This window comes from Ochotona curzoniae, unplaced genomic scaffold, assembly GCF_017591425.1.
Source record: "Ochotona curzoniae isolate NIBS_2020 unplaced genomic scaffold, NIBS_Ocur_1.0 contig_2699, whole genome shotgun sequence".
In the NCBI taxonomy this organism is placed as follows: Eukaryota; Metazoa; Chordata; class Mammalia; order Lagomorpha; family Ochotonidae; genus Ochotona; species Ochotona curzoniae.
The window spans coordinates 9,489,605-9,505,000 of NW_024465561.1; the positions used below are offsets into that span (position 1 = coordinate 9,489,605).

Sequence of the window (15,396 nt, forward strand, 5' to 3'; positions counted from 1 at the left end):
TTCCTGTCACCAGGGGGAACAATCAAAAAGCTGGAAGAAGAGCTGGAAGAAGAGCTGGGTTGAGCTATTTCTTATTCAAGAAATAAGAGACACTATAAAAGGCCTAATATAAGAGTTATGGGAGTTCTAGAAGGCATGCCCCAAAAAAGCGGGGCTTAAAAATGTACCTAATGAAATAATAAAGGAAAACTTCCCTAATTTGGGGAAAAAACTGGGTGACAACACCCAGGAGGGCCACAGAACTCACAACAGGCTTGGCCAAAAGTGATCTTCACCACAATACATAATAATCAAGCTCTCTTCAATCGAACATAAGGAAAAGATCTTTATGTGTGCACGTGAAAAAAATGAAGTGACATATAAAGGAATGCCAATTAAGCTCACAGCAGACCTCTCACAGGAAACTGTATAGACCAGAAGAGAATGGAGACATATTCCAGATTCTAAAAGCAAAAAATTGTCGGCCCAGGATAACATATTCAACAAAGTTTTTCTTTGTCTTTGAAAATGAAATTAAATTCTTCCACAATAAAGAAAAGTTAAAGAATATGCCTCTTACAAACCTGCCCTACAAAGGATACTTAAAGAGGTTCTCTTAACAGAGAAAAGAAATAGCACCCACAAAATCAAAGGTAAATGCAAAGAACATCCCAGTAAAATAACAACAGAAGACTAAATCAATGAAAAATGGCAATTGGCAAAATGACAGGACCAAATTACCACCCATTCATTTTAACCCTGAATGTAAATGGCTTAAACTCACCTATCAAATGTGATAGATTAGTAGACTGGATTAAAAAGACAAAACCATTCTATTTGTTCCCTACAGGAGACATATCTCAACAACTAAAACCAGTGGAATCTGTATCTCATGTATTTTAATTTTTATTAGGTTCACCTCTTCAAAACACTTCATAGGTCATGCAGTAGCATCATTTTCTTCAAGATGGTTCTTGATTTTCTTTTTCATTTCTTCAGTGACACATTAGTCATTCAGTAGCATGTTATTTAACTTCATGGTATTTTAAATTTCTGTTTTTCTTCCTGTTGGTGATTTTGGTTTGTGGCTTTTCATTTAAGGGGATGTACAGTAATTGTGTAATGGAGACTATCATATCCAGTGCAATGTTGTTTAGCTTCATGCATTGTACCTGTCTGTATTTCCTTTTCTTTTGTTTTGTGGCTTTTCATAAGGGGATGTATAGTATTTGTATAATGAAGACTCTCATACTCAGATATGAGGATACAATGCAGTATGCATCTCTACTTCCAAAGATGGACTTCCACTGAAACTATTTACTGTATCTTGACAATTCAATGCTAGACTCTCTGCCATTGTCCATTCCTGCAATGATGGGTTCATGACTGTTTATGAAGAACTGTACTATAGTAATAATATAGGGGAACTCAGTGAGCGGGGAGGGCATTGGGGAGGGATAAGGGAAATCCCAGGGCCTATGGGATTATATCATAAAATAATAATAAAAATAAGTAAAATTTTAAAAAGAAAGAAAGAAAAAGAGCACTTAAGAGCCCAGCGTGATAGCCGTGTGCCTAAGTGCTTGCCTTGCGTATGCCGTGGTCCTATGGGGTTGCCGTTTGCTGGCCCATCAGATCCACTTGCCTTCCACCTCCCTGCTTGTAGCCTGGGAAAGCAGTAGAGAACGGCCCTTGGGAGCTGCAACGGTGTGGGAGACCTGGAAGAAGCTCTTGGCTCCTGGCTTCAGATCGGCTCAGCTCCAGTCTTTGCAGCCATTTGGGGAGTCAATCAGCAGGTGGAAGATCTTCCTCTCTGTATCTCCTTCTCTCTATTATAGATCTGACTTTTTTCCAATAAAAATAACTAAATTAAAAAAAAAAAAACTTCGAAGATTCATTTTACCCAAATAAACTAGGATTTTAAAAAAAGGATGATTTCAAGTTACAATGTAAAGCAGAAAGTACGAATTGAGGCAATGCTATTTCACTTCTTCATTAGAACACAGAAAATGTCAGGGTTCAGCACGATAGCCTAACGGGTAAAGTCCTCGCCTTCAACGTGTCAGGATCCCATATGGGCGCCGGTTCTAATCCCAGCAGCTCCACTTCCCATCCAGCTCCCTGCTTGTGGCCTGGGAAAGCAGTCAAGGACAGCCCAAGGCCTTGGGACCCTGCAGCCGCATGGAAGACCTAGAAGTGGCTCTGGGCTCTTGGCTTCGGACTGGCTCCCTCCAGCCATTGTGGCTACTTGGGGAGTGAATGAGAGGACAGAAGATCTTCCTCTCTGTCTCTCCTCCTCTCTGTATATCTGCCTTCCCAATAAATAAACAAATCTTAAAAAAAAATGTCAAATACTTTTTCTTTGCTTCTACTACCATCTTTTACTACAGGGAAAGATTAACCTGAGGAAAGCAGGCTCAAAATGAAGCTCAGAAACATGAAAAAAGATTTAATAACCGCACTCTTAAAATTACACATATGCAAAAAAAAAAACCACAAACCCACACAACAGTCCTCTAATAAAGTTTGTTTCTGGGTGAAAAAAATCTAGCATGGCCGGCTCAGTGGGACAGCAGCGGGAGCTTCTGGTGTGACTTTACTCTTGGTGTAGTTTGGGTTGGTTGAGCAGTGCTGGATGGACTGAAAGAAAACCAGTTTTGAACTACACATCCAGTAAATCAGTTTACAAAAGAGTAAATCCATATTCTTAGGTAATCTTTCAAAATTAGTTCTCTGTTCTGATTCTTCCATTAACTACTGCAGATTCTAATTCACTTCCTTACCTTCATAAAACCTTTATAGTTGTGTTCTGGTTACAAACAGCTTCTACTTTTCTAGGACATAATTTCACTTTGTTTAAGCAAGAATTCATTAAAGGGGCTATCAGTGACCCTTAGAGAGTTAGCCATGAATAGAGGACGGACTGGCAAGGATGCCTTTTTTTTAGGACTACCGCAGAATGCTTTTTTCAAAAAGCTACATTTCTGCATGCATCAAGCTAATGATTAACACAGTGTAACTTTCAGTGATAGCATAAATTCTCTTTATTTCGTGGGCATTTTGTTAAAACAAAATGTTTATTTCAGTGATTTACTGTTAAGAAAGTAGCTTTAAAGAATGAAACCGCTGGGAAGGTAAGACAACCTTTCCTCCCTCAAAAGATAATCCCAGTGAAAGATGCACTCACTAATCAAGAATGGTGTATGGACCTGTAAGAACTCAAGGGCCTATGGTGGGATACACGGGACACATATATTGATAACAGATATTTTTATACTAAATTCTAAATCATAAAGTTCACAAAATTTAGCGAACAGGTTTTATAGAAATTTTTACTTGAAAAACTTTTTTTTTTTACAAAATACAATTTTTCCAAAGAAACTTTGCCATAGAGTACATGTAACCTTTCGCCTTCATGATTACAGTAGTATATTCAAAGGGGAAAGGATTTTAAAACAGCCACCTAGCTCAAAACCTACAAAAGAAGCAGATTTGTTTAAAGTGCCTTTAACATGTGAAAGCAAGTAGTGGCTGTTGAATTCACTTGAAATTTTGAAAGTTTCTTTAAAATGGTCCATATGGTATGCACAACATCACAGCTGGTACAAAACTGCCTGTATTTAGTTAGAAAGACAAAAACAAGGAACAATATTCTTCAAAAAATAAGTCGAAACGCTGCCACTGCATCATAAGGCATTCTCAGACAAAAGTGTTGACAGTACTGAGAGGATGAACAAAACAAGCTGAATATTAAAGCAGTCAAACATTTACTTTTAGATATTTTTAATACCACTAACAAATGATAAAGAACTTGCTGCCAACCTAACTCAGAATGCCTTTTTCCAAATATATGACATTTTGCTATATATACTCAAAAACACACGACAAGGGTTTAGGATTTAGATTCGCATTATTCTAGACAGGCCTAGTTCTTCTGTTGCAATCTGGCGGCTTTGAACTTGGAGACTCTCTTCACAGTCTCTTCTGGTACATCTGACACAACTTCTTTGCGTTCTGGGATGGTGGGGAGGGCAGGCTGAGCAATGGCTTGGTGCGGGCTTGACGAAGATGAGAAAAACTCTTTCTCTATTACAGTTCCAGAAAAAGCCTAGAAGATAGAATTCATACTAGAGTAATAAAAAAATAAGACACACAAAATCTTTAGCCTCAATTCATCAATTACATATTTTCTTCATCAAAAAAGCCAAGTCCCAACATTTTTAGACAGTTATCAGCATAACACCAAAATACTGATTTTTTCAAAGACATCATTAAAATATTTAATTATCCCAAAGAAGTAATTTTAACAGTATATATGCAAAACAAAATGTAAAATATGTATACATTAACTACATAAACACAAAAAATGAATAAACAGAAGGTTCTTAAGCTCATACATTGAGCCTCAGCTCACACTGTGTACAATAATGTATTATAATAAAAAGTGTGGGTGTAAAACTCGGACTTCTGTACCCCGATGATGGATGAGGTACCCTGTGGTGGTCACGCTGCCCACGGCTTAGCCTCACCAGGACTGACATTTCTTTCGAGGGAGAGATTTATGCAATTGTTTGAATATTTTATTGCATCTTGTCTCAGTTTTATTTAAGAGACTGGTGGAAACTGAAAAATCAAAGTGCTTAGAATGACCATGTAATAGAATTACTTCAACGATGGAAATCAGAAGTTCCACCAAAATAATAACAATAGTAATAATAATAATAACAACTCTAATTCCAAGCGGGTGTGTGCTGGACCTATCTGGTCAATTGTACAAGAATGATCTACAAGGAACAAAATAAGGCACACAAATCCCAGGAGACAGCCTTACACAGCTTCGTATACAAAGGTATATTGAAAAAACCAAGGAGTTACGGTTTTGTCTAAAGATTCCTTGTATTTATTTGGAAATTCTTCCCGTATATCTGAAAGAATGTAAGAACCAACTAAAATTAGCGATGTAAGCCTTTATATATCTTTGCTTCCTTTTGTATTTTAGGTGTTCAGAATTACTTTAGGTCATGCACCATTTGTGCTTGAAAAGCCATCCTATTCTACCTCTCACCACGGAAACACAAAAACGTCGCACCTCTCTCCCACAGCATTTTTGGAGTCTAGCCCGCCATTTTTATTTTCTAAAACAAATTTACAAAGTCTTATTTTATCACGATGAGTATACAGCCATTTTATTATATTAAAAGTGCTTTGAGAGAGAAAATATTTTGGCATAACCATGAACTATTTATTTTGGCATTAAAAAATTTATAACATCTACTAAATAATAGTCAAAGACAAAATGCAAAGCTAGGAAGGTTGAATTGAGAATAAACTCCACAATATTTAAGTCCTTACACACACCCAGTTTTCAACTACTTGTTAACAGAAGTTTGCACCTGCTGCTTACTTACTAATAGTAGGAAAGGCTATTGAACAAGCCTGGGCAGCACTGTGGCACAGGAGATGAAGACTCTGCTTGTGACACCTCCATCCTGCACTGGACTGTAACGCTCTATCCCGACACTCCCTCCCCATCATGTTCTCTGCTAAAGTGCCCAAGACAGCAGTGATGATGGTCATCCATTTGGGGGACAGCCTTGGAGTTCCTGGCTCTGCCCCACACTATTGTTGGAACTGGGGAGCGAACCAGTATATGGAAGATGTGTCCCTCTGCCTTTCAAATAAATAAATCATTTAAATAGCATATTTTTCAGCTCACCTAACATCTTTGTGTATTGGGTATATGAAAGGGAAAGGCTCTAATTGTATATCTGGTCCTTACACATTAATGATCTCCATATCCAGTTAGCATCCAGTGCCATTTGGTAAATTCAACGTAAGAGAGAGAGAGAGAGACACCAAGACCCACACAGAATTCCTGCCTACTGGTTCACCCCCCAAATGTCCAAGACCCACGCTGGACCCAGGCTGAAGCAAGGAGCCAGAACTCAATTCAGGTCTCCTATGTGAGTGGCTGCAAGTCAGTAAGTTGAGCCAACATCGCTATCCCAGAATTTGCATTAGCCGAAAGCTGGCTGGAGTCAGAGCTGAAGGCAGGGATTGAACCTAAGCACTCCAAAATGAAATGTGGATATCTCAACCAGTGATTTACTCACTAGGCCAAAAGACTGCTCTCTAACTATATTTTTTTATATGTGCTTGGTTGTACATACAAACATATATTGGCTCAATGCAGATATAAGCTTCTCAATCTTTTTAATACTTTTTTTTTTAAGATTTTTTATTTTTACTTGAAAGCTAGATTTACAGAGAGGAGAGATAGAGTGATCTTTCATCCTCTGGTTTCTTCCCCAAATGGCTACAACAGACGAGCTGACCAGACGCAGGAAGCTGCTTGCGGGTCTCCCACATGGGTGAAGGGGCCTAAGGACTTGCGCCATCCTCCCTGACTTTCCCAGGCTACAAGCAAGGAGCTGGATCAGAAGTGAGGCAGCTGAGACAGAAACCAGTGCCCATATGGGATGCCGGTGCTGTGGGCAGAAGCTTAGACTACTAGGCCACAGTACAGGCCCCCTAATATTTTTTAATAATTCAAAACACACACAAACATACAAAATACTAGGTCTGGGTATAAAACAAACAATATTGTCCTGTTTCAGGGACAGTGAGAGTTTGGGATCACTTCACTTTACTATCCATGAGCTCTACAAAGCTGTGACATGCGATGGAAGAATGTGGCAGGAAGCAGCTCCGGTTCCTGGCATCGGATCGGCCCAGCTACACTGCTGTGGGCATTTGGGGAGTGAACAAGCGGACGGAGGAATTTTCTCTCTCTTCCTCTCCATGCTTCTTTCTATAACTCTGCCTTTCAAATTAAACAAAATAATTCTTTTTAAAAAAAGTATGAACATGCACTAATTTTTCTGAGAAAGGATCTATACCTTTCATTATCATAAAAAATATTCCATCAACCCCCAAGAATTACATTTCACTGTCCAAGGCCAAAACACAGAAGGTTGTTAGGTAATTCTCTGCTCTTCATTTGTTTGTTTTTAGCTCCATGAAGGCTTGTACAAGAGACTACACTATTTAATAACACAAAACAACCATAATCAGGTCTCCTGGTAATGTACCTGAGCTCTTACATGAGATTAGAGCCAAAAAATGACACATATAAGTAAGATATTTAAAAAAAAAAAAAACCTTTTTTTCACAAAAATAGACCTTTAAGATGGATAATACATCATGCTTGTTGAAGATCATGAACTATTTGTATTAACTATCAAAAAAGTACAAATCAAGAATTAGATCCTATGACTTTTAAGATTCAATGGCAAAAACTGGTCAAAAATATTATATGAAAGAAGAGTTGAACACACACACACCTCCAGTGTCCCTGAGGAGGGCAAACACTTGAGATTCTCCTGTGGCTCTTCCCCCACAGCGCTCTCACCAGCACCGCTGCACGCGGCGTCTTCCCAGCTCACACTCCGCACAGCCCCGCGCCTCTCCTCCGGTTCAGCCGCGCTGCTCTCGCTCGTGTCACTGCACACGCTGTTCTCTCGGCTCCGGGACTTCAGGATTGATTTACGAGGCACGTATTCACCATTCACAACATCAACGAAGACCCTAGGACGGTGCCAAAGCACACCCCTATTTCAGGTTTTGCATAAAACTCTGAATAATTGTACAAAGATTTCTTGACTTCTTTCTAGAAAGTTATCTTAAAATTTTTACTAAAGATTGCTATCCAAAAAATTTCACATTTGCAACAACACTGACCCCTCAAGTAACACGTTTTCTCTTATTTTGAAAGACAAGAGTTTGATATAAGAAAATACAGCACCACATATATGTACTATATAGATACAGATATATGTGAAAATGTTTTGATTTGCCAAGATTCCATACTTTTAAACCCATTTGTAAGACAATTTCTCTATTTTATAAATATGTGTCATAAAAATAGTATTTTCAAATGATAGTTTTCTCAACAGTACAATGAAAAGCTGAAACAGAATAATTAATTCCTGCTGTGGGAAGGCAAGCTACCTGCCGAGCGTATTAAAGCTGTGCTGGAGAAGTACCATCCTGACCCATGGAAACACAAACCTGCACTGCTGAAGTTAAGATACAAGAGTATAAGGGGCCAGGCACGGTAGCCTATTGGCTGAAGTCCTTGCCTTGAATGCGCCAGGATCCCACATGGGTACCAGTTCATATCCTGGCAGTCATGCTTCCCATCCAGCTCCCTGCCTGTGGCTTGGGAAAGCAGTGGAAGACGACCCAAGGCCTTGGGACCCTGCATCCGCGTGGGAGACCTAGAAGAGGCTCCAGACTCCTGGCTTCGGATCAGCTCAGCTCCAGCTGTTACAGCCACTTGGGGGGTGAATCAGAGGACAGATCTTCCTCTCTCTATATATATGACTTTCTAATAAAAATGAATGAATCTTAAAAAAAAATACAAGATTATGCATATCTATTGGAAATGTTTCAAAAGATCTGTCAATGTGGGAGAAAGAAGACAAAACCGTGCAACAGCCCAACCGCTTTGGAATCCGAGGTTTTGGTGGCCAACCTCTCAAACACTAAGCTAAAGACATCAGACTATCTCAGGCATATGGTCCAGCTTCTTCCTGTCCATGGTTGAGCCACGACAGCCGTCAGCGGGTGCCACTCACCTGTAAATGTCCGCGGGTGTCCTGATGGGGGGCAGGTCGTGGCAGCAATGCCCACTGCCAGAGCTGTTTTTTCTCTTACGCTTGGCTTCTTCTTTTCTTTCACTGAATTTTAAAGTGGTATTTTTTCCAGTATTTATTCGGACCTAAAAATTTCATATCAAAAATTAAGAATTGTCTGATAAATTAAGGCCAAACGAAAACAAATTCTTTAATTGAAAAAAAAAAAAGAGAGAGAGAGAGAGACAGCTAAAATTATCTGACACAGAAATGACATACATGATCAGGTAGGATTAAAATGCCCTTACTGGGCCTGGCATGATGGTCTAGGGGCTAAACTCTTTGCCTTGAACGTGACAGGATCCCATATGAGTGTTGGTTCTAATCCTGGCAGCCCCACTTCTCATCCAGCTCCCTGCTTGTGGCCTGGGAAAGCAGTCAAGGACAGCCTTGGCTTCCTGCACCTGCATGGGAAACCCAGAAGAAGCTCTGGGCTCCTGGATTCAGACTGGCTAAGCTCTAGACATTGTGGCTACTTATGGAGTGAATCAGAGGACAGAAGATCTTCCTCTCTGTCTCTCCTCCTCTCGGTATATCTGCCTTTCCAATAAAAACAAACAATTCTTTAAGCCCTTACTATATCATGTTTCTATGTCATTAAATTATACCTTCTTAAATTATATAATTTTATTAAAGATTTATTTTATTTTTATTGGAAAGGTGGATATACAGAGAGGAGAGACAGAGAGGAAGATCTTCCGTCCGATGATTCACTCCCCAAGTGAGCTGCAACGTCTGATGCTATGCCAATCCAAAGCCAGGAGCCTCTTCCAGGTCCCCCACGCGGGTGCAGGTTCCCAAAGCTTTGGGCCGTCCTCAACTGCTTTCCCAGGCCACAGGCAGGGAGCTGGAAGGGAAGCGGGGCTGCCGGGATTAGAACCGGCGCCCATATGGGATCCCGGGCGTGCAAGGCAAGGACCTTAACCACTGCACCATCACGCCGGGCCCAAATTATATAATTTTTAAATTCTAGTTCAGAGTCATTGTATAGAAAGCAAAACATATTTAAACTGGGCCTGGCGCGGTGGCGCAAGTGGTTAAAGGTCCTCGCCTTGCACGCCCGGGATCCCATATGGGCGCCGGTTCTAATCCCGGCAGCCCCACTTCCCTTCCAGCTCCCTGCCTGTGGCCTGGGAAAGCAGTCAAGGACAGCCCAAAGCTTTGGGAACCTGCACCCACGTGGGAGACCCGGAAGAGGCTCCTGGCTTCGGATTGGCATAGTATCGGACTGTTGCGCTCACTTGGGGAGTGAATCATCGGACGGAAGATCTTCCTCTCTGTCTCTCCTCTCTGTATATCCACCTTTCCAATGAAAAAATAATAAAAATAAATCTTTAAAAAAAAAAACATATTTAAACTAAATGCTGGATTAAGGATAAGTTTCATATCACTACTTTCATAGACATTTTTGGTTTAAATCATTTCAAAACACAAGAAACATTCAGTAAGACTGTAACAGTATATAGCACATATAATGCTAAAGCTGTGGCCGATTTAAAATACATATACATTATGTTACACTTATAGAATGTAACATAAAATGTTTATGCATAAGTATATAAGTCAATAAAGTATAAAATAATATATACAAAGTATATATAGTGGACCAATCGTTTGTATATTTATAAGTAACAAAGTATACATAATTGAAAGTAAATGAAGTCATGAAAGCAGTAACAGATAATGATCAACTATTTAGAGATGTTTAAACACTTCTTATTTTAGAAATTGGAAGACTAAAGAATGAAATTTAGCTGTTAGGAGTTGACATGTCTTTCTGTCCGTCTCAGCACTTACGAGACACCTTCCATGTCAGTGACTGCCTTTCCCAATAACATTCTTCCAAATATTATCTATTTCTTTCTTCTAAAGGAAAGTAGCAAACAATTATAAAAAATAAAGCTTCGGGAAAAAAACAAATTTTTTTTAGCTAATCATCTCAGCCAACTTTCTGCAAGGAATTCCAATGATCCCTTTATTTTGAGCTATTCAAGTATTTTAATGCATACAGTTATCTCACTTTATATTAAAGCAGGGATAACTTAAGGAACTGAAGATACATCACAGATGTTTAAAGCATGTCTCATTAAATACTAATCACAGATACCTAAGACAGAGACCCTGAACTCAGATGCAGGCTGGTACACCGGGCAGGGGAGGAGCTCTGAACTGAAGGAAGAGGGCTCTTTGCTGTATCAAGGGAGGACAAATTCTGGCAGCTCTGTAGTATATGGATCCGGAGCTTGGGGGTGGGAGAGCAGCTTCAACCAGAGCCAACCCCCTTGGATCTACTTTAAGTATTGCAATGCTACAATAAATATGGAAGAAACAAAGGATTCTGACACTGAGAGAAAGCTTGAAAACTCGTATCCCAAGAGCTCTACAGTCATCCCCCCCGTCTAAAGTCATGACTACCCACAGATGTTTACATTTGTCAGAAAAGGAACTAATTTTACTTCTTCCTAAATTTTTCCTCTTTGCTCATGATGTGCCTATTCATTTTATGCCCACACAGAAAACAACAACCTGGTATAATGAAAAGTTTAACAAAGCAGTCACTTACCAACCATACCACAGCGTGCATCGAATCACTAACTCCAGCATTCTTAAACACAATTTTCTACATGAAGGACAGGTGGAGCTGCCATAATTGCCATTCAATGCGGAGTTCATTCCAACAACTCTAATTCAACTGTGGCTTCAGAGAACAATGGACCCAAACCAGCTAACTTGCTATATATTCCTTTGTTTTTATTTTAAAACACATCAATCAAAGCAGGCCAAAGAAATGATCACATTTGACATAACCAGGCAATATTAACTAATCATTGTTAATATGTTCTTTCAAAAAAAACATCACAAATGTTTAATGTTCAAATTACATGCAAAATTAGTAAAAGTGTAAAGGTATACAGACCCTCTTAGGTTCCACAGTATGAGAAAAATATATTGTTGGTATGGAATTATCTCCAAATCCTACAATATCATGGTCATTTTCATCGTCACTGTCATCACCATTTTCGTCATCATCATCTTCATTATTGTGGTAAGAGACGGAACCATTCACTGAACAGTTCAATTGACTATGCCTCTGCCCATCCAATAGCTCTGCACTTGCCCTATTTGGCTGACAAGCTCTGGGAGTAAGAGAGTCTACTCCTGGACGCGTCAAACTCGTATCTGTCTTTTGGTCTTCCTTTTCCTCTTCAGAAGATACTCTATCTTCTCCATCTGCAATCACAGGATCAGGCTTACTAGTAATGTAAAAGAGAAAAGTAAGAAGATCAGAAAGTATACAAGAATTGTACATATTCTAATTCTCAGTTTATTTAATAGACAGAAATTTAAATTTTAAATAAGGTCATGTTTTAAACTAGAACTTTAGGTTATAAAAGAAAAACTTGCTTTAAAGTAACAAAAATTTCAGTTCCCATTACACTTCTGTATACTGAAGTTTTCAAATAGAATATAGAAGATGAAAAACATTTAATTTCTACAACAAGTACTGGCAGGTTAGTATATATAATATCAACATTACAATAAGAATTTTGTAAGAAACTCAGAGAAAATGTATTTTCATATAATACATAATGTCTGTCTAAACATTTCTATATAAATTAATCTCCATAGAAATTAAAGATAGGACTATAATACATTATTATCTACTTCCATATTCAAAGCAATTTATAAACTTGCACTATCAATTTTTAAAAATATGATTTGTACATACATACAGGAAAATAGTTGTATTTATTCACATGAATGCATGTGTATCATGCTTCATTATGCAAAAGATTTAAAGAGGTTACAAAAATAACAGAATCAAAAGTGCAATCGAACTGAAATAATATAAAGCAAATACAGGTTCTAGAAAATCACAACATCTAAAACTAGTCTTTAAAAAATGGAATAAATGAAGTAGCACTGGTTAATAGTAAGTGAAATACCTTAAGAACCAATAAGTACAATGGCAGGAAAAAAACAAAGCCTTCTGTACATTTCATATCCTACTTTGCACAGGAGCTAATGACTGTACGTGGTACCTCAGTTAAGCACAATAATACAGGGACTTCGGGAGTGGCACTCTTCATCTAGCACTTTGACAATTCTAAGTCAATGCTAATATGTATTTCATACATGTAACTGCCTATTATAGTATATAAATACCTACTGTAGTTACATAAATAGCCTGCTCAGAAAGAAGAAAAGTTTGCTAAAGGAAAACAGGCATAAATATTTCACAATATCAAACCTAACTTCAAAGCAGGCTTCTTCTTTTCTGTCAACTCAAAGACTGAGCATTCTCCTGAGCAGAAACACTTCCGTTGAACCTCAATGTACTTTGTGTCAATAATTATTAAAAGTCAACTATCTGAAATAATTACTTATGTAAAATGTGGCTGAAATCTCAGAAAAAACGCAGGTTCATTTTAAGTATTTATGTACATGCACAGGGCATGGAAATGTATAAATGCTGCCATCAAAGAAAATACTCTAGAGAATTAATATTTATCTTGGGGTGAAAGGATTATTGATAATTTAATACATTATGCTCTTTTGCATTTCCTTCAATGAGCACATATTATTTTATTAATGAGGAAAAAGATTAATGAGGAAACGTGTACAGAAACAAATTCTCTGGGCAAGATAATTTGTCATTAGGTACCTATCAAGTTCACCCAGCAATTCTTCTTGTCTCTCCAGTTCTTCGAGTCGAGCCCACAATTCCTTATCAGCAAGCAAATCCTTGGATTTTACCTCACTTGCAAAATCTGCTTCAAAAATATCGGAAGTTTTTGGTTTGGAATGAGGCTTATGAGCAATTCGATGTTTCCCTATTTAAAAAAGAGAGAGAGAAAGAGAAGATGGAGAGGGAATGGTTTCCAGTCACAAACAGAAGAACTCCCGTGATGAGTGCCTCTGCTGTGGCCCGTGGCCTAACGCACTGGTCTCCCTGGGGAGTTTCAGCAGGCCAGCGGGGCAGGGTCTCCCCAGCTCTGCTGAATCACAATCAGAACAGCCAGAGAAAATGTGCAAGTACAGGAAAAACTGTAACAAGCTATCCTAAAGCTGCAAATATATGTAAGCAGAAACGAAAGCACCCTGGCTACGGTGTAAAAACGCAAGATAAGTAATACTCAACAGCCATCCTTCCTCAAGAGAATGCAGTTACTAAAGTAATACTCAGAAAGCTCTATCACAGGACACCTGCCAACACTTCAGGGACTGCCAGGAATGAATACCCCAGGAAGAGACAGGGTAATTACTCACATGAACATGGCTACTTTTTATTTGTAATTTTCATGAGAGGGCAGGAGGCAAAACAAATCTGTGGTCAAGCCTGCCTACTTTTCATTTTCATTTTTTAAAAAAGATTTTTTTTTCTTAAAAAAAGCAAACTAAATATTTGAAGAAAGTAATGAGAAAAAGTCTAAAATGTTATCTGAAAAGATATGGTACCACCATATCTCCATATACTCAAATTTACAACACTGTTTTTTTAAATCTGAAAATGTCAAAACTGTATTCCACGGCTTTACTCTGTGTGTTACTGACAAAAAATTCATCATTTCTGTTTCAGACCTCTAGCATCCATCATTTTTCACTGGTCGAAACAAAAACCCTAACTTGTCTCCCTGACTCACCTTCTGAAACCACTTCCTGTGACCTGGGATGCCACTCAGGACCAGCCCTACCACGAGAATACGGCTTCTAAAAGTATCTCTACTTTCAGTCAATGAGTTCTCCTCAGAGTTAATGACCAAACTGTGAACTTTCCAGACTGAAATAAATTTTAAAGCAAGTTTTGTACCACACCAATTATAAACCATTTCTTTGATACTTTTTAACATATCACTACTCTATCATTTTACAACTGATGTGTATTGCCTCTACGGATATGAACCGAAAATCATCACCCATCCCTGGCAAAGGAAGGCCACTGGATAAGCCTGTACACACCTACGCTCAGAAAGCCATGGCAAGCACCACAGAGTAAACAGGTAGAAACAAATGATCACACTCATCTTCACTTCCTTAAACTCGGATCCTAAAGCTAGTAGAAAAACTAAGAGAACTTATGACTTGACCAATGCAAAACATCAAATTAGGAAGGAAATCCACACCTAGAACATTTGTCTTCTGAGCTTCAGATATCTGCACAAATACAGAACTTTGAAACAATGACGCCATGTATAAAAACATCAATCAGGGATCGCGTTTCCAAATTTTAACTTAATGGACAACCAGGACAAATATTTATGTCCTGTGAATTAAACGTAACATATTATAAATCCTAAATATCTCACAAAAGATCCCAACTACCTCAATAACTATGAATAAAACAACTATACATACCACAACCTTGCTACTTACCTTTAAATTCAAAGTCAGTTTTAATTTCTTCTCTTATATCAACAATATCTCCTGCAGCCTAATTTTTTAAACAAAAAAAATTAGCAATTCAAACATCCAACATAATTTCAATGAAAGCAATTATACAAGATGTCTGAAAACATCTAAAACACTATTGAGCTGTGAGTTATTTTCAATGCAAAAAGTTTTAAAAATTTCTTTCTAAAAAAACTATATATATATATGTATTTATTATATATATATAAATAAGATTAAAACCAAATACTCACATCACTCATTTTCCGTAAATCTTCTGTGAATTCAATTCTGGATTCAAAATTTTTCATCACTTTTTTTAAATCATCTA

The 15,396-nt window shown here is 38.2% G+C and overlaps 1 protein-coding gene across 1 annotated transcript in view; it reads right to left on the reverse strand.

The window, feature by feature from the left end:
* Positions 1 to 2,413: 2,413 nt before the first annotated feature.
* Positions 2,414 to 15,396, reverse strand: part of URI1 (URI1 prefoldin like chaperone) — a 75,189-nt gene continuing 62,206 nt past the window's right edge. Inside the window, exons 5-11 of the mRNA XM_040976495.1 lie at positions 15,320 to 15,396; positions 15,051 to 15,108; positions 13,342 to 13,510; positions 11,593 to 11,929; positions 8,619 to 8,761; positions 7,323 to 7,566; positions 2,414 to 4,087 (exon numbers count right to left, since the gene is read on the reverse strand). The exon at positions 15,320 to 15,396 is cut by the window's right edge and continues 15 nt beyond it. Of these exons, the coding sequence (XP_040832429.1) occupies positions 3,905 to 4,087; positions 7,323 to 7,566; positions 8,619 to 8,761; positions 11,593 to 11,929; positions 13,342 to 13,510; positions 15,051 to 15,108; positions 15,320 to 15,396 (1,211 nt within the window). The 3' untranslated portion in view covers positions 2,414 to 3,904. The remainder of the gene's footprint in view (positions 4,088 to 7,322; positions 7,567 to 8,618; positions 8,762 to 11,592; positions 11,930 to 13,341; positions 13,511 to 15,050; positions 15,109 to 15,319) is intronic.